The following is a 16,570-nucleotide window of genomic DNA, read 5'->3' as shown; positions in this document are numbered from 1 at the left end:
TCGGTTATCTCTGATGGCTCCTTACTGCATTAGAGTGTGCTCGCCAGCACTTGGATGGCCAAAATTTAATGTGCTGCATGGCTGCCCAAAACCCCACCCACCTCCACCCCAGTCCATATGAACAATTGACAGCAGCTTCACCCATTGGACTACATACTGTGCTCTCAGCTCAGGCATTCCCCTAACCCGCATTGCAAGGCTGCATTGTTAGCTTGAACTATGGGGAGACTGGTCCAAACTGGAATGATGACATTGCAACGGGCTGTGAGCGCCGCAGTCACCGGTGGAGGCACTCTCAGCCCCTTGCAAGGAGATTGTACAAATTGCCCAGTTGTCCAATTGTTCTGCAGTCCACTAAAACGCCCTTTAATTTGCAGTCTATGCCAGAGGAGTGAAAAGCTTTGGAACAGTTAGTGGCATTTTCATGCCTCTGTGTTGTTCGAGTGGGCAGGTAAGCTAGAGGCCCCACTTCAAGCATGTCAAATCGACTGTGCCTGAACTGTCTCAGCTGTAGAGGAATGGTCACCATACAAGGTTTCCCTATGTGTGGCCTCTTCCCTCCCCACCCCACGTGTTTGTACTCTACCATCAATGGCAGTGCAGCCCTTGGGGCCCCCCCCACTCCTCCTCCCCCTGGCAGGACAGCCCCTGACCTGGCACCACACTGTCAGCCAGCCAGGAGAAAACGACTTCTGTGTCCTCGCCTCGACCTAGAGTCTTTTTAAAAATTTGTTCATGGGATGTGGGCGTCACTAGCTAGGCCAGCATTTATTGCCCATCCCTAAATGCCCTTGTTCAGAGGGAATTTAGGAGTCAACCACATTAATGTGGGTCTGGAGTCACATGTAGGCCAGACCAGGTAAGGACAGATTTCCTTCCCTAAAGGACATTAGTGAACCAGTTGGGTTTCATAATCATCATCAGACTTTTAATGAATTCAAATTTCACCATCTGCTGTGGTGGGATTCAAACCCAGGTCCCCAGATTACCCTGGGTCTCTGGAATACCAGTCCATTGGCAATACCACTATTCCATCATCTCCCATAACAGGCAACCCAGGCAAACGCTGCACAACATTACTGCGCACTGATCTCCGAGTTCCCCTCGAAGTGCAGCCTACCAAGTGCAGCCTGGGATGCATTTCATCCAGGCCTGGAGATCTACCTCCTTTCAAGGGTACCAAATAGCTTAATACTTCCCCTCTCATTACTTGCAATCCCATCCAATATTTCACAATCCTTATATATGCTATTGTGAAATAAGTCGGCTTGATTTGCTCGAATGATCCAGAGTCGGGGGACGATTCCAGTGAGCTGGGTTTATTATGAAATGCAGATGTATTACAACGAGGTTCCTGACGTCCGACAGCGTGAAATGCAGCCCGCCATTGACGATTGCAAACTGGTTTCACGACATTGTAAAACTGATTTTTGGGCTTCTCGCCATATTGCCTGTTGATGATGCCAAAAGAGAGACAGAAAATTCCACCCATAGGCTATTCCTTCCTTTATAAACAATGGTTCACTTGGAACATTCCTCCAGCACCACACCTGCAGCCGGAGAATTGGAAACTGGGGGCAAGAGTCTCCGCTATTTCTTTCCTTGTTTCCCTCAACAGCCTGGGGTGCAATTCAAGGATGCTAAATACCTTAATAGTTCCTCTCTCATTACTTTTATCCCATCCAATATTTTACATTCAACTACAATATTTGCTTCATCCCTCTCGTGAGAACCATGCCTGTGTCTTGTGCCTCCATACAGTTACCTTTTTTCTCTAATTAGCCCCACTCTTTCCTTAGTTATCCTCTTTTGATGTTTTTGTAAAACGTGTGTTTTCCTTGATTTTTTTTTGTCGATATTTTTTCATGCCCTCTCTTTGCTCTCAACTTTCTTTTTTAATTTCAGCCCTGCGATTTTTAAACTCCTTTACATCCTGATTGCTCCCCGACAATCGGCACCGCTTCTTCCCCAGTCAGTGACAATGAAGGAGGATTCCTCTCCGGGATCCAAATCTCTCCACTCACTCCACAACTGTACGGGAGGGAGTAGGATCCATCTGGTGGTCTCAAAATAAGAATTTAAGTTAAGTTATCACCTCCATGCCTCCAGATGCAAGAACTTAGGAATTCTGTATCACTGTAATTTTTCCTATAACTTTATGAAGTTTACTTCACTCACTCATTAAACCTGGTTCAAAACAGGCTTTTGAAAGGTGTTAGTTACTCTGTGGAAAGTATTTAATCATAAAAACAGTGCACTGCTGCATCTTGTGAGAATTACATCCTAAGTTAAACACCAACTCAATGTGGTGATTTTCCTGCAACATTTCATGTGTTACAAGCTTAGATGGCTACTCATGATCAACCATTCCATTTTAGCAGAGTTTACAACAACAAAACAAATGGGAAGAGGATAATTAATAGAAAGGCTGAAGTGCACAAATCCTATGTCCAGTTACTAATCCAAAACAGCGCATCCCTCATGCATCTTTGAAGTTACAAGTTAAAGTGATCTGAAACATTAAAAATTGGTACATCATAATAGAAAACACTTCCATCATTGTGTGTGTGAGTACATTATAAATTGGTTTCACTGAAGTTGGATAATTTCCTTTTGTAAGCACAATGTACAACTCTTACATAAATATTTCAGAATGTTGCACTGAGGAATGGTTAGTGAAGATACCTCTGTATCCTCAACAGTTTGTTGGCAGATTTAAAAGGTTAAGTGTTAAATGAAGTCACACCATTTACAGAAATCATTAAATTTTATTTATCACACATTAAAAAATGAACCACACTATACAAATGGTTTTTCTTGTAGCAGATAATGCAGATTACACATTTTCTAAAGGGCTTGTTCAAATTCACTAGTATGCTTTTGGAAAGTGCTGCCAACATTGCATTCATAAATTAGTTTTTTTTCCTGCTGCCCCTTACATTCAGAGCAGTGGTGACCAGGTATAGCTGAAGTAAGGTTTTTAAATGCAGATAGGCAGTAGCATGCAACCCCTATGTAGAAGGTTCAATTCCTTTTTTTTTTATCACTTTACTGAATTAAGGTTAGGGGTTTCTTTCGATATTTACATATTGAAATGTAGCAATCCTGAGAACAGTTCTGTAAAGTAAATGTGACTGGCTGGTGGTTTCCACTCTCACAGTTACCGGAGGTCCAGCGAGCAGCAGACTGGCTGCAATGGAGTTCAAGAATGCAATCTTTTACATTCCCATCTTTATCACAAAACTAATAGCATTCTCTGTATTCAAAGCCAGTATGTCTTAGGAATGAAGTTTTATTCGGACACTTTTATAATATTAAGCCAAATAACTGTATGTGTCCTTTTCCCCATCCACACGCTCCAAATACTCCTTTTCTATCAGTATGTCGATGCATTTCTGCAAAGGAAAAATTAGGATAATTCAGTATGAAGCAAATACAATGCTTCCTTTATGTACAGATTTTATACATTAAACAGGTGTCTGACAATGGGAACATGTGCAGAGATTCCAATTCAATATTTTAATCAAAAGCCTCTTGTTGGAAGGAAGGCAATTTACAGTTACAACTCTTAGCTAGCACCACATAATTTCACATTAGCAGATAATTTAAATAAAAGCAATTGTCTACATTTGACTGCCATATAGTTAAGCAAATGTTGGAACTCTTAACACATATGGGTGTATGAACACAGGTAGATTTTATGTACTACTTTGTTGTTGTCATATAGTTGCAGGGAGTTCAACAACTCAGTTTTACAAAACCAAATAATTGCAGATGCTGGAAATCTGGAATAATAACAAAATGCTGGAAATACTCAGCAGGTCAGGCAGCATCCGTGAAGAGAAAAACAGAATTAACTTTCAGGTTCTGATGAAAGGTTACAGACCTGCAATGCAAACTGTTTTTCTCTTCGCAGATGCTGCCCTGACCAGCTGAGTATTTCCAACATTTTCTGTTTTAAGCTCAGTTGCACAAGATGAGATGTAAAACTAAGTCAGATTTTTAAACAAGTATTATTTTTGGTGAACACAGATAAATGTGTATACTTTTTACATGTTTTGCATAAATTGAATACATCATTTGTCGCATGTTTAATGCAAAGTTAATGCACTATCATAAATGTATTTTACTGCATTGTGTATATCAGTTTAAAAGACAAGAATTAAGAGCAGTAGGCCATTCAGCCCCCAAAACCTGCTCTGCCATTTGATAAGACTGTGACTGATCTGACTGTGGCCTCAACTCCACTTTCCTGACAGCCCCCATAACTCTGGACTCCCTTGTCTGTCAAAAAATCTATCTAACTCTGCCTTGAATAAATTCAATGACCCAGCCTTCATTGCTCTGAGGAAGAGAATTCCACAGACTAACAACGCTGAGGAAAAAGCAATCTGTCTTAAATTACAGTTTTAAACTGTGCCCCCTAGTACTAGATTCCCCCACAAGGACAGATGCCCTCTCAGCATCCGCCATGTCAAGTCTCCTCAGGATCTTATATGCTTCAATAAGATCATCTTCTAACTCCAATGGGTAAAGGCCCAATTTGCTTAACCTTTCCACATAAGATAACACCTCCATGAGCTCTTATTTTGTGTAGTAACCTTTGATGTGGCACCTAATCAAATGCTTTTTGGAAATCCAAGTGTACCTCATGCACAGGTTTCCCTATATCCATCTTGCTTGTTACTTCCTCAAAAGAACTCAAATAAATTAGAGAAACACAATTTCCCTTTCACAAAACCATGCTGACTCTGACTGATTGCATTATGATTTTCTAAATGTCTTCCTACTGCCTCCTTAATAATGGATTCTAGTATTCTCTCCATGACAGATGTTATGCTAACAATTTCCTGCTTTCTGACTCCCTCGTTTCTTGGATAGAGGAATTACATTTGCAATTTTTCAATCTGCTGGGGCCTTCCCAGAATCTAGGGAATTTTGGGAGGTCACAACCAATGCATCTATTTTCCCTGCAACTGCTTTTTTTTAAGACCCTAGGACCCTGGACATCATGGGACTTGTCAGCCTTCAGTTGTGAGTTTTCTGAGTACCTGTAATTGTTTTAAGTTCCTCTCTCTCCCTTACCTCTTGATTTAGAAACCCTTACCATTTGTTTTTATATTTCTAACTAGTTAGCTCGCATACTCTAATTTCTCCCTCATTTTTTTAGTCATTCTTTGCTGGATTCTAAAATCTGTCCAATCTTCTGACCTACCACTAATCTTCACAGTATTGTATTTTTTTTTCCCCAATTTGATTCTATCCACCAATGTGCATTCTTCTCAGAGTCTGTCTTTTTCAATGGAATGTATATTTGTTGAGTGTTATGAAATATCTCCTTAAATGTCTGCCACTAGTTCTCTACTGTCCTAACTTTTAACCTATTTTCCCAGTTCACTGTAGCCAATTCTGTCTTCATATCCTTGCTATTTAAAACACTAGTCTTAGACCCACATTTCTTACTCTCAAACTGAATGTGACATTTTATCTTGTTCTGATCAGTGGTGCCTAGAGGCTACTTCACAATGAGGTCACTAATTAATCCTGTCTCATTGCACATCACCAGGTCATTTTATATTTAGTTATTACTCACCTGAATAACTGATTTGCTCTAGATGTTAAAAGATTTGAGCACCCAAAACCTCAGCTAATCAACAAGTCTAACAGTTGCCAAAATCATTAAGTATCAATTGATCACAAATTTTAAACACAAAGGTGAAATCTGTATGAAACCTGTGATTACCCAACCTCTGGAATATTCAAATATTGCTGTCACAGAGAAGATTTAAAAAAAAATATTTAGCAGCAATATAATAGAGCTCAAAGACTAGCTTTGGTCAGAAAATATGGCTATTACCAGTCCTGAAGGGCATAGATATACTGTATTGTGAATTATTAAGCATCCCAAAATGATATTAATTCTAGACTCTAGCTAGACAGGATGAAAAAATACTATTTTTCATATTTGTCTCCAATTGCACTGTACTTTTTATTACTGCAGTGATGTAACTGAAGATAAACCTCATTGTAATCTGTTGTAAAATTTACTTCAGTTAGCACACAAAGGATAGAAATTCATCTTGGGCAACAGAGTGAAATGGCGGTAGTGAATCACAACTGGTTTTACACTCCGTAATAGATTTACTTTTCTAGTAAAACGTAAGCATTGTAGAGATAGAGAAACAAGGTGCCTTGAGTTGCATACAGACCACCTGAATGCTATTCTAACATTCAACAGCAAAAGGAACCATAACTGCCACACCAAATATAAAAGAATTTAAAATTAGAAGCTGCATGATTTCAAGAGTAAAGGACATATTAACAAAGAAATCATTCAAAAGAAATTCCCTATTGTGTCAACATTTTATTCATTAGTACATTTTAAAGTAGTCTTTAGAAAGTAATTTACTCTGCTCACGTTTTAAATTAAATCTGAAATACCGTAATTATTTCAGAACAATGGCTAACTGGGAATAATTGCAAGGTTGTGATCTCACATCAGGGTTCAAAGAACCATTAATGAGATTCTTTTTTAAGTCATGTGCTATGGCATTCAAGTATTCTCTGCTGTGCTTTATTTTCTCTTCAATTTTCGTTCTCCTTCTCACTAGGATGTATTCCTACAAGTCCAAATGGCTTGTCTTCATGAAGTCTAGAAAGGCACTGCAGCCAAGCCAAATTCTGAATCTCACCAAATATTCATACAATCTTAACCTGCAATACAGATCAATGAGCAGCAACCCAAAGTCAGAACCATGACTGACTTTATCACTCCTTAGTTGATTCACCTTTACCTTTACCACTATCCAAAATCAGATCACAATTCAGTATTCAGATTTGCTGGTCCATATAAACTTGGTACAGGGGTTACCAAATTGTGGGTTGTGGGGTGAACAATCGGGCTCGCGAGCTCCAAGGCAGCAATTGGCAGCTGCGGAGCGGAGGCTCGGATTCGACAGTCCTGGGATCAGCTGCGAGACCCCTTCAAATGCACGCAATTCTTTTCTTAATCCAATAAGCTCTGGGACCCAACCGCTGAATCCAATAGAGCCTGTAAAATGGTAGGTGTCTTGGTTGTTAAATGCTTCCAAATTAAAGTTAAAGTTGAGCAATGGCTTAAGGTTTCTGTCATCCCCAATTACAGGCAACTACTGATTATATGTCCATCTCTGGGATTGAAAATCACATCATCTCCAGGCTGTATTTCCATAGTTTTCTGCTGCAAGTTCACATCAATTTGGAAGCATTTAAGTTTCACTTACAACTATTGGCAACGGCAAGCGTTGGCCAGTTGGTGGCCTTACTTTGCTAATGACGTCAATGCTCTGAAAGCCAGATGTGTAGAGGATGCACAGTCTTATCAATGTAGAATTTGCAACACTTGCAATGGTTGGGATAGATTCCATGCTAATTACAAAAAGCAAGGTCCTTTGGTCAGCTCAGGATGCTTTGAATCTCATGTGGTGCAATTTACCCTTATTTACCACAAAACCCCAATAACATCACGTCAGATGCCAAGGAATGACCATACAGTGATTGTAGGGTATCACTTTTCTATTAAATCAAAATCTGGTTTAGAGACAGCTTCATTATTATTTTCAGGCACTGCCTTGTGACAGCTGGTTGTCCAACGTAGCCAACAGGTTGAGAATTTTTATTTACTTGCAGTTGCTTTTTGAGCCAGGCTTTTATAAAAAGTAACAACTCATATCCATAGTTTTGTCACCTCTAAAGATACCAGTTTTGCAAAATGTAGTTTTACGTTTTAATTAGTTCTGTATCTAACTATGCATAACCCATGTTTGAAGTCTCTAAACAATCCCATCCTAGAAATCTTTAAGTAATTTTCCAGAGTTTACAAAATTTAATGGGAGCCATAAAAAATGTAGTTTAATTTTTTTTATATATAGAACTCATCAATAACAGTTACATTTTACTTCCAAGAAGGAAGGCTGCAAAGACTGCACTAAAAGTGGAGGGGTTGGGCTGGACAGAAGAGAAATTGGTTGTAACTGCCCACCTCCACTGCCCTTACACATATTTTAATATTAGTTTTTGATTAAGTATAGTTAGTATGCATGCAAATACATATATTTGATGAACCTACCTTAATGACTGGGACCCTAGGTTTGAATCTGGAAGAGAGTTGATTCAGTACCTCTGCCAGTAACTGCTGATGTTTCAGAACTTTTCTCATCTTCATTATTCGCACAATTGCAGCCTTGGAGATAGAAAGAATATCAAGGAATGGAAGATTACGCCACTTGTTCCAAGATTTAACTGCAGATTAGAACCATAAAATGATATAGCACAGGAGGCAGTTATTTGCCCAGTATTGCTGTGCCAGGTCTTTGAACAGAAATCCCAGTGCCCTCCCCTTTCCTCAAAGCCCTGCTAACACTTCCCCATTGAATATTTATTCAACTTCCTTTTGAAAATTATTACCAAATCTGCTTCCATCACCCTTTCACGGAATATGTCCCAGATCATAACTTACTGTGTACATACAAAAAGTGTCTGTTCAACTCACCTCTGCTTCTTTTGTCAATTGCTGTAAATAATATGTCCTCTGGTTACTGATCCTTCTCCTATTTATTTATTCTATCAAAGTTCTTCATAATTTTACATAAGAAACAGGAGCGGCAGTGGAGAATGTTCCCTTTATTTCTTTTGTGTGGAGTGCATGGGCAATTTATTTAAGAGCATGGCCCCTTTAAATTTTTTTGCATGGTAATTTAAAGCAGCCAAATTGTGCACAGCCTGCATTGGGGGCTTTCATGTTGCTGCACGGAAGGAACATTGCCAGAAGAGATGGCGTGGGGGGGGTGGATTTAGATTCCTGAGGCATTGGAACCGATTCTGGGGACGATGGGACCTGTACAAGCTGGATGGGTTGCACCCCAGCAGGACTGGGGCCAATATTCCGGCAGAGGTATTTGCTAACACTTGTGGGGGAGGGTTTAAACTAGATTGGCAGGGGAATGGGAACCTGAGCGGGGAGGCACAAGAGAGGGAAACAAAGATAGGAATTAAATACAGAAAAGTAGAAAGCAAAAGTGGAAAGCAGAGGAAACAAGGGCTAGCAGCGAATAGGGCAATAGTACAAAAAGGGATGTGTAAAAATGTTAAAAACAGAAGTCTAAAGGCACTGTAGCTGAATGCATGGAGCATTCACAATAAAGTAGACAAATTAAGAGTGAAAATAAATGTAAATGGGTACAATATGATTGCGATTATGGAGACATGGCTACAGGGTGACCAAGGCTGGGAACTGAATATCCAAGGGTACTCGATATTTAGGAAGGCAAAAAAAGAGGTGGGGTGACATTGTTAGTTGAGGATGGAATCAGTGCAATAGTGAGAGAGGATATTGGCTTAGAAAATCTAGATGTAGAATCAGTCTGGGTGGAGCTAAGAAGCAACAAGGGGCAGAAAACATAGTGGGAGTTGTCTATAGGCCTCCAAACAGTCGTGGCAAGGTAGGGGATAGCATTAAACAGGAAATTAGAGATGCAGGTCACAGAGTGCTACAATAATCATGGGTGACTTTAATCTATATATAGACTGTGCAAACCATATTAGCAATAATTCTGTGGCAGATGAATTCCTGGAGCTTGTACAAAATTTTTTTTTAGACCAGTATGTCGAGGAACCAACTAGAGAACAGGCTATCCCAGATTTGGTATTGTGCAATGAGAAGGGGTTAATTAATAATCTTGTTGTGCAGGGTCCTTTAGGGAACAGTGACCATAACACGATAGAATTATTTATTAGGATGGAAAGTGAAGTAGCCCAATCCGAAACTAGGGTCCTAAATCTAAACAAAGGAAACTACGAAGGGATGACAGGGAAGCTGGGTAAAAAAAATTGGGGAGCTTCATTAAAAGGCATAACGGGGGATAGGCAATGGCTAATATTTAAGGAACGAATGTATGCATTGCAACAGTTATACATTTCTTTCTGGCACAAAAACATAACAGGAAAAGTGGCCCAACCTTGGCTAGCAAAAGAAATTAAGAATAGAATTAAAACCAAAGAGGAGTCATCTCATGTTGCTAGAAAAAGTAGCAAGCCTGAGGATTGGGAGTAGTTTAGAATTCAGTAAAAGAGGACCAAGATATTTATTAAAAGGAGAGAAATTGAGTATGAGAGTAAACTTGCAAGGAACTTAAAAGCTGGCCATAAAGGCTTCTACAAGTATGTAAAAAGAAAAAGATTAGTGAAGACAAACGTAGGTCCCTTACAGCCTGAAACGGGGGAACTTATAATAGAGAACAAGGAAATGGCAGAGCAATTAAATAACTACTTTAGTTCTGTCTTCACGGAGGAAAACATAAATAACTTTCCAGAAATGCTAGGGAACCAAGAGTCTAGCAAGGAGGAGGAATTGAAGGAATTTAGTATTGCTAAAAAAAAAGTGCTGGAGAAATTAATGGGATTGAAAGCCGATAAATCCCCAGGGCTTGATAATCTACATCCCAGGGTACTAAAGGAGGTGGTCATGGAAATAATGGATGCGTTGGTTGTCATCTTCAAAACTCTGTAGATTCTGGAACATTTGCAGCAGATTGGAGAGTGGCAAATGTAACCCCACTACTTAGAAAAGGAGGGAGGGAGTAAACAGTGAATTACACACCAGTTAGCCTAATGTCAGTGGTAGGGGAAATGCTGGAATCTATTATAAAGGATGTGATAACAGGACACTTAGAAAACGTCGATGGGATTTGACAAAGTCAGCAAAGTGGGGAGGTGATGGCATAGTGGTATTGTCGCTGGACTAGTGATCGAGAGACCTAGGGTAATGCTCTGGGAACCCGAGTTCGAATTCCGCCATGGCAGATGATGGAATTTGAATTCAATAAAAATCTGGAAGTAAAAGTCTAATGATGACCATGAAACCATTGTCGATTGCTGTAAAAACCCATCTGGGGTGCCCTTTAGAGAAGGAAATCTGTCATCCTTACCTGGTCTGGCCTACACATGACTCCAAACCCACAGCAATGTGGTTGACTCTTAAATGCCCTCTGAAATGGCCTAGCAAGACACTCAGTTGTAACAAAATGCTACAAAGTCACAAAAAAGGAATGAAACTGGATGGACCACCCGGCATCGACCTGGGCACCGGAAACGCCAATGGCAATCTCAGCCCTGTCAACCTTGCCAAGTCCTCCTTACTAACATCTGGGGTCTAGTGCCAAAATTGGGAGAGCTGTCTCACAGACTAGTCAAGCAACAGCCTGATATAGTCATCCTCGCAGAAACATAGTTTACAAATGATGTCCCAGACACCACCCCTGGGTATGCCCTGTCCCACCAGAAGGACAGACCCAGCAGAGCTGGCAGCACAGTGGTATACGTTTGGGAGTTGCCCTGGGAGTACTCAGTATCGACTCCAGACCCCCTGAAGTCTCATGGCATCAGGTCAAACATAGGCAAGGAAACCTCCTGCTGATTACCACGTACCGCCCTCCCTCAGCTGATGAATCAGAGCTCCTCCATGTTGAACACCACCTGGAGGAAGCACTGAGGGTGGCAAAGATGCAAAATGTACTCTGGGCAGGGGACTTCAAAGTCCATCACCAAGAGTGGCTCGGTAGCACCATGACTGACCCACAGCTGCTAGACTGTGTCTGCGGCAGGTGGTGAGGGAACCAACAAGAGGGGAAAACATACATGACCTCATCCTCACCAACTTGCCTTGCAGATGCATCTGTCCATGACAGTATGGGTAGGAGTGACCACCGCACAGTCGTTGTGGAGGCAAAGTCCCAGTTTCACAATGAAGATACCCTCTATTGTGTTGTGTGGCTCTACCACCATGCTAAATGGGATAGATTTTGAACAGATCTAGCAACTCAAAACTGGGCATCCATGAGACGTTGTGGGCCATCAGCAGCAGCAGAAGAATTGTACTCGAACGCAATCTCATGACCCGGCATATCCCCCACTCTATCATTACCATCAAGCCAGGGGATCAACCCTGGTTCAACGAGTGCAGGAGGGCATATCAGGAGCAGCACCAGGCATACCTAAAAATGAGGTGTCAACCTGGTGAAGCTATAACACGGCTACTTGTGTGCCAAATAGCATAAGCAGCAAGTGATAGACGGGGCTAAGTGATCCCACAACCAACGAATTAGATCTATGCTCTGCAGTCCTGTCACATCCAGTCGTGAATGGTGGTGGACAATTAAATAACTCACTGGAGGAGGCGGCTCCACAAATATCCCCATCTTCGACGATAGAGGAGCCCAGCACATCGGTGCAAAAGATAAGGCATTTGTTACAATCTTCAGCCAAGTGCCGAGCGGATGATCCATCTTGGCCTCCTCCGAAGATCCCCAATATCAAAGATGCCAGTCTTCAGCCAATTCGATTCACTCCACGTGATATCAAGAGACGGCTGAAGGTACTGGATACTGCAAAGACTATGGGCCCTAACAATATTCCGACAATAGTACTGAAGACTTGTGCTCCAGAACTTGCTGCGCCCATAGCTAAGCTGTTCCAGTACAACTACAACACTGGCATCTACCCAACTATGTGGAAAATTGCCCAGGTATGTCCAGGACACAAAAAGCAGGACAAATCCAACCCAGCCAATTATCACCCCATCGGTCTACTCGCCATCAACAGTAAAGTAATGGAAAGGGGTCAACAACAGTGCTATCAAGCGGCACTTCCTTAGCAATGACCTGTTCACTGACGCCCAGTTCTGGTTCCGCCAGGGTCACTCATCTCCTGACTTCATTACAGCCTTGGTTCAAACATGGACAAAACAGCTGAACTCCCGAGGTAAGGCGAGAGTGACTGCCCTTGACATCAAGGCAGCATTTGGCAGAGTGTGGCATCAAGAAGCCCTAGCGAAACTGGAATCAACGGGAATCAGGGGGAAAACTCTCCATTGGTTGGAGTCATACCTAGCACAAAGGAAGATGGTTGTGGTTGTTGGAGGTCAGTCATCTCAGCTCCAAGACATGACTGGAGTTCCTCAGGGTAGTGTCCATGACCCAACCATCTTCAGCTGCTTCAATGACCTTCCTTCCATCATAAGGTCAGAAGTGGGGATGTTCGCTGATGATTGTGCAATGTTCAGCACCATTTGCGACTCCTCAGATACTGAAGCAGTCTATGTTCAAATGCAGCAAGACCTGGGCTACACCCAGGCTTGGTCTGACAAGCGGCAAGTAACATTCACACTACACAAGTGTCAAGCAACGACCATCTCCAACAAGAGAGAGTCCAACCATCAGCCCTTGATGTTCAATGGCATTACCATCACTGAATCCCCCACAATCAACATCCTGGGGGTTACTATTGGCCAGAAACTGAACTGGACTAGTCATATAAATACTGTGGCTACAAGAGCAGGTCAGAGGCTAGGAATCCTGTGGCAAGTAACTCACCTCCTGACTCCCCAAAGCCTGTTCACCACCTACAAGGCACAAGTCAGGAGTGTGATGGAATGCTCCCCACTTGCCTGGATGAGTGCAACTCCCACAATACTCAGGAAGCTTGACACCATCTAGGACAAAGCAGCCCATTTGATTCCACATCCACAAACATTCACTCCCTCCACCACCAATGTACAGTAGCAGCAGTGTATACCATCTACAAGATGCGTTTCAGGAATTCACCAAGGCTCCTTCGACAGCACCTTCCAAACCCACGACCACTACCATCTACAATGACAAGGGTAGCAGACAGATGGGAACACCAGCACCTGGAAGTTTCTCTCCAAGTCACTCACCATCCTGACTTTGAAATATATCGCTGTTCCTTCACTCTCGCTGGGTCAAAACCCTGGAACTCCCTTCCTAACAGCACTGTGGGTGTACCCACACCACATGGAGTGCAGCAGTTGAAGGCAGCAGCTCACCACCACCTTCTCCAGGGCAACTAGGAATGGGCAATAAATGCTGGCCCAGTCAGCAAAGCCCACATCCCATGAATGAATTAAAAAAAAGCATGGATTTAAGAAAGGGAAATCATGTTTGACAAACCTACTGGAGATTTTTGGGGATGTAACTAGCAGAATAGCTAAGGGAGAACCAATGGATGTTGTGGAGTTGGATTTTCAGAAAGCTTTTGATAAAGTCCCACATAAGAGATTAGTATGCAAAATTAAAGCACATGGGATTGGGGGTAATATATTGGCATGGACTGAGAATTGGTTAGCAGACAGGAAACAGAGTAGGAATGAATGGACCTTCTTCAGAATGGCAGGCGGTGACTATGGGGTACTGCAGGGATCAGTACTTGGGCCCAGCTATTATATCAATGATTTGGATGAGGGAACCAAATGTAATATTTCCAAGTTTGCTAATGACACGAAGCTTGATGGGAACGTGAGTGATGAGGAGGATGTTAAGAGACTTCAAGTTGATTTAGACAAATTTAGTGAATAGACAAACATACGGTAGATGAAATATAACGTGGATAAGTATGAAGTCATCCACTTCGGTAGGAAAAACAGAATGGCAGAGTATTATTTAAATAGTGATAGGTTGGGAAATGTTGATAAACAAAGGGGCTTAGGTGTCCTTGTACATCAATCACTGCAGGTGCAGCAAGCAGTTAAGAAGGCAAATGGTATGTTGGCCTTCATTGCGAGGAGACTTGAGTACAGGAGCAAGGGTGTCTTACTGCAGCTGTACAAGGCTTTGGCGAGTAGTGTGCGCAGTTTTGGTCTGCTTACGCAAGAAAGGATATAGTAGCCATGGAGGGAGTGCAGGGAAAGTTCACTAGACTGATTCCTGGCATGGCAGGATTGTCATATGAGGAGAGATTGGGCCAAGTGGGCCTGTCGTCACTGGAGTTTAGAAGAATGAGAGGAAATCTCATTGAAACCTATAAAATTCTGACAGGGCTGGACAGACTGGATACAGGGATGATGCTTCCTCTGGCTAGGAGGTCTAGGACAAGGGGTCACAGTCTCAGGGTATGGGATAGGCCATTTAAGACTGAGATCAGGAGAAACTTCTTCATTCAGAGGGTGGTGAACCTGTGGAACTCTCTACCACAAAAGACTGTGGAGGACACTGAAGTCACTGAATATATTTAAGGAGGAAATAGATTTATAGACTCTAAAGGCGTCAAGGGGTATGGGGAGAGAGCGGGAGTATGGCATCGATGGAGGATCAGCCATGATCACATTGAATGGTGGAGCAGGCTCAAAGGGCCGAATGGCCTACTCCTGCTTCTAGTTTCTAACCCACCAAATAGAACATTTAACAACGTTACACCGTTTAAAAAATATTTTGCTTTTCTATTCTACCCCCACATTATACTCCACCTGCCACTTTCTCACTCACCCAATTAAACACCTTTGAGTCTTCATCACAGCTTACTTTCCCACCTAGTTTTGTATCACCAGCAACTTGCATACATTATATTTGGCCACCTCATCTAAGTCATTCATACAGATTGCAAGTAGCCGAAGAACTCTATTCAATATCCCTCTAATCTTCACTGGTCTAAGAGAACCCCAGCTTCTCTAATCTCTCCATGTAGGTGAAGTCTCACATCCCTGGTGCCATTCTAGTAAATCTTCTCTGCATCCTTCCTCAAGTATGATGCCCAGCAGTGCACTCCATAATGTGCTAGTCAGGCGTCAACTGCTTGTTTAGCAAAACTTCCTTTAGTACTCTACTTCTGTTTATAACGCCAATGATCCCATATGCTTTCATGGATCTTTCAATTTGTGCTGCCAGCTTACAAGATTTGTGTACATATACTCCCATATCTCTCTGTTTGTGCATCCCCTTTAAAATTGTACTACCAGTAGGTAAACAAAATCCACATACAATAAGATCCACTAAAATTGCAAAATAAATTTGAGGATATGCTTGAAATCTAGCCTTTCAGGTTGGAATTTTTCTAGAATTGCTTAGCTAGGAGAACAGAATTTGCCTTCACAGGAAATTAATTCTAATTACGGTATTTTAAGATTCAACTTAGAAAGTTACAGCAATAGTCAATTATACAGCACAGAAACAATCATGTAGCCCAAACCTGTCTGAACATTTTTCATCACAAGTCTCATTATCTAAGCTTATCTTTCCAACAAAGTTAGTAGTGAGGCAGCAAGTCCCTTATAAGAGGAGAGGGTATAGCTTTATATGGCTGGTCAGATTTCAGCAAAAACAGCTTGCATTTCTATAGTACTGTTATCAAACAACATTTGATGCTGAGCCACATAAGGAGATATTAGGACTGATGCCAAAAGCTTGATCAGAGGTAGATTGCTTCGTAAAGGGGATTGGGGGGCAGGGTGGAGGATCAGGGACTTGCAAGCGATCAGAAATCGAACAATGCAGAGATGTTCGAGGGTTGCAGGGCTGGAGGAGGTTAGAGATAGGTAGAGGCAAAGTCATGGAGGGATTGAAAATAGGGATGAGAATTTTAAATGAGGCATTGCCAGACTGTGATCCAATGCAGGTTCAGTAAACGTATGGCTGATTAGTGAATGGGACTTAGTGAGAGAAACAAAGGAAATAGGAGTAGGCCATTCAGCTCCTCGAGCCTGTTCTGTCATTCAACTAGATCATGGCTGATCTTCTACCTCAAA

General features: G+C 41.9%; 1 protein-coding gene across 1 annotated transcript in view; it reads right to left on the bottom strand.

The window, feature by feature from the left end:
* Positions 1-2,748: 2,748 nt before the first annotated feature.
* The window catches only part of LOC144678744 (cullin-1), a 129,588-nt gene continuing 115,766 nt past the window's right edge, over positions 2,749-16,570 (bottom strand). The window contains exons 21-22 of the mRNA XM_078538607.1: positions 8,108-8,221; positions 2,749-3,395 (exon numbers count right to left, since the gene is read on the bottom strand). Coding sequence (XP_078394733.1) covers positions 3,315-3,395; positions 8,108-8,221 — 195 coding nt within the window. The 3' untranslated portion in view covers positions 2,749-3,314. The remainder of the gene's footprint in view (positions 3,396-8,107; positions 8,222-16,570) is intronic.

The sequence above is a fragment of the Cetorhinus maximus genome, chromosome 3 (assembly GCF_964194155.1).
Source record: "Cetorhinus maximus chromosome 3, sCetMax3.hap1.1, whole genome shotgun sequence".
NCBI lineage: Eukaryota > Metazoa > Chordata > Chondrichthyes > Lamniformes > Cetorhinidae > Cetorhinus > Cetorhinus maximus.
This window is presented reverse-complemented; position numbering and strand designations above follow the sequence as displayed.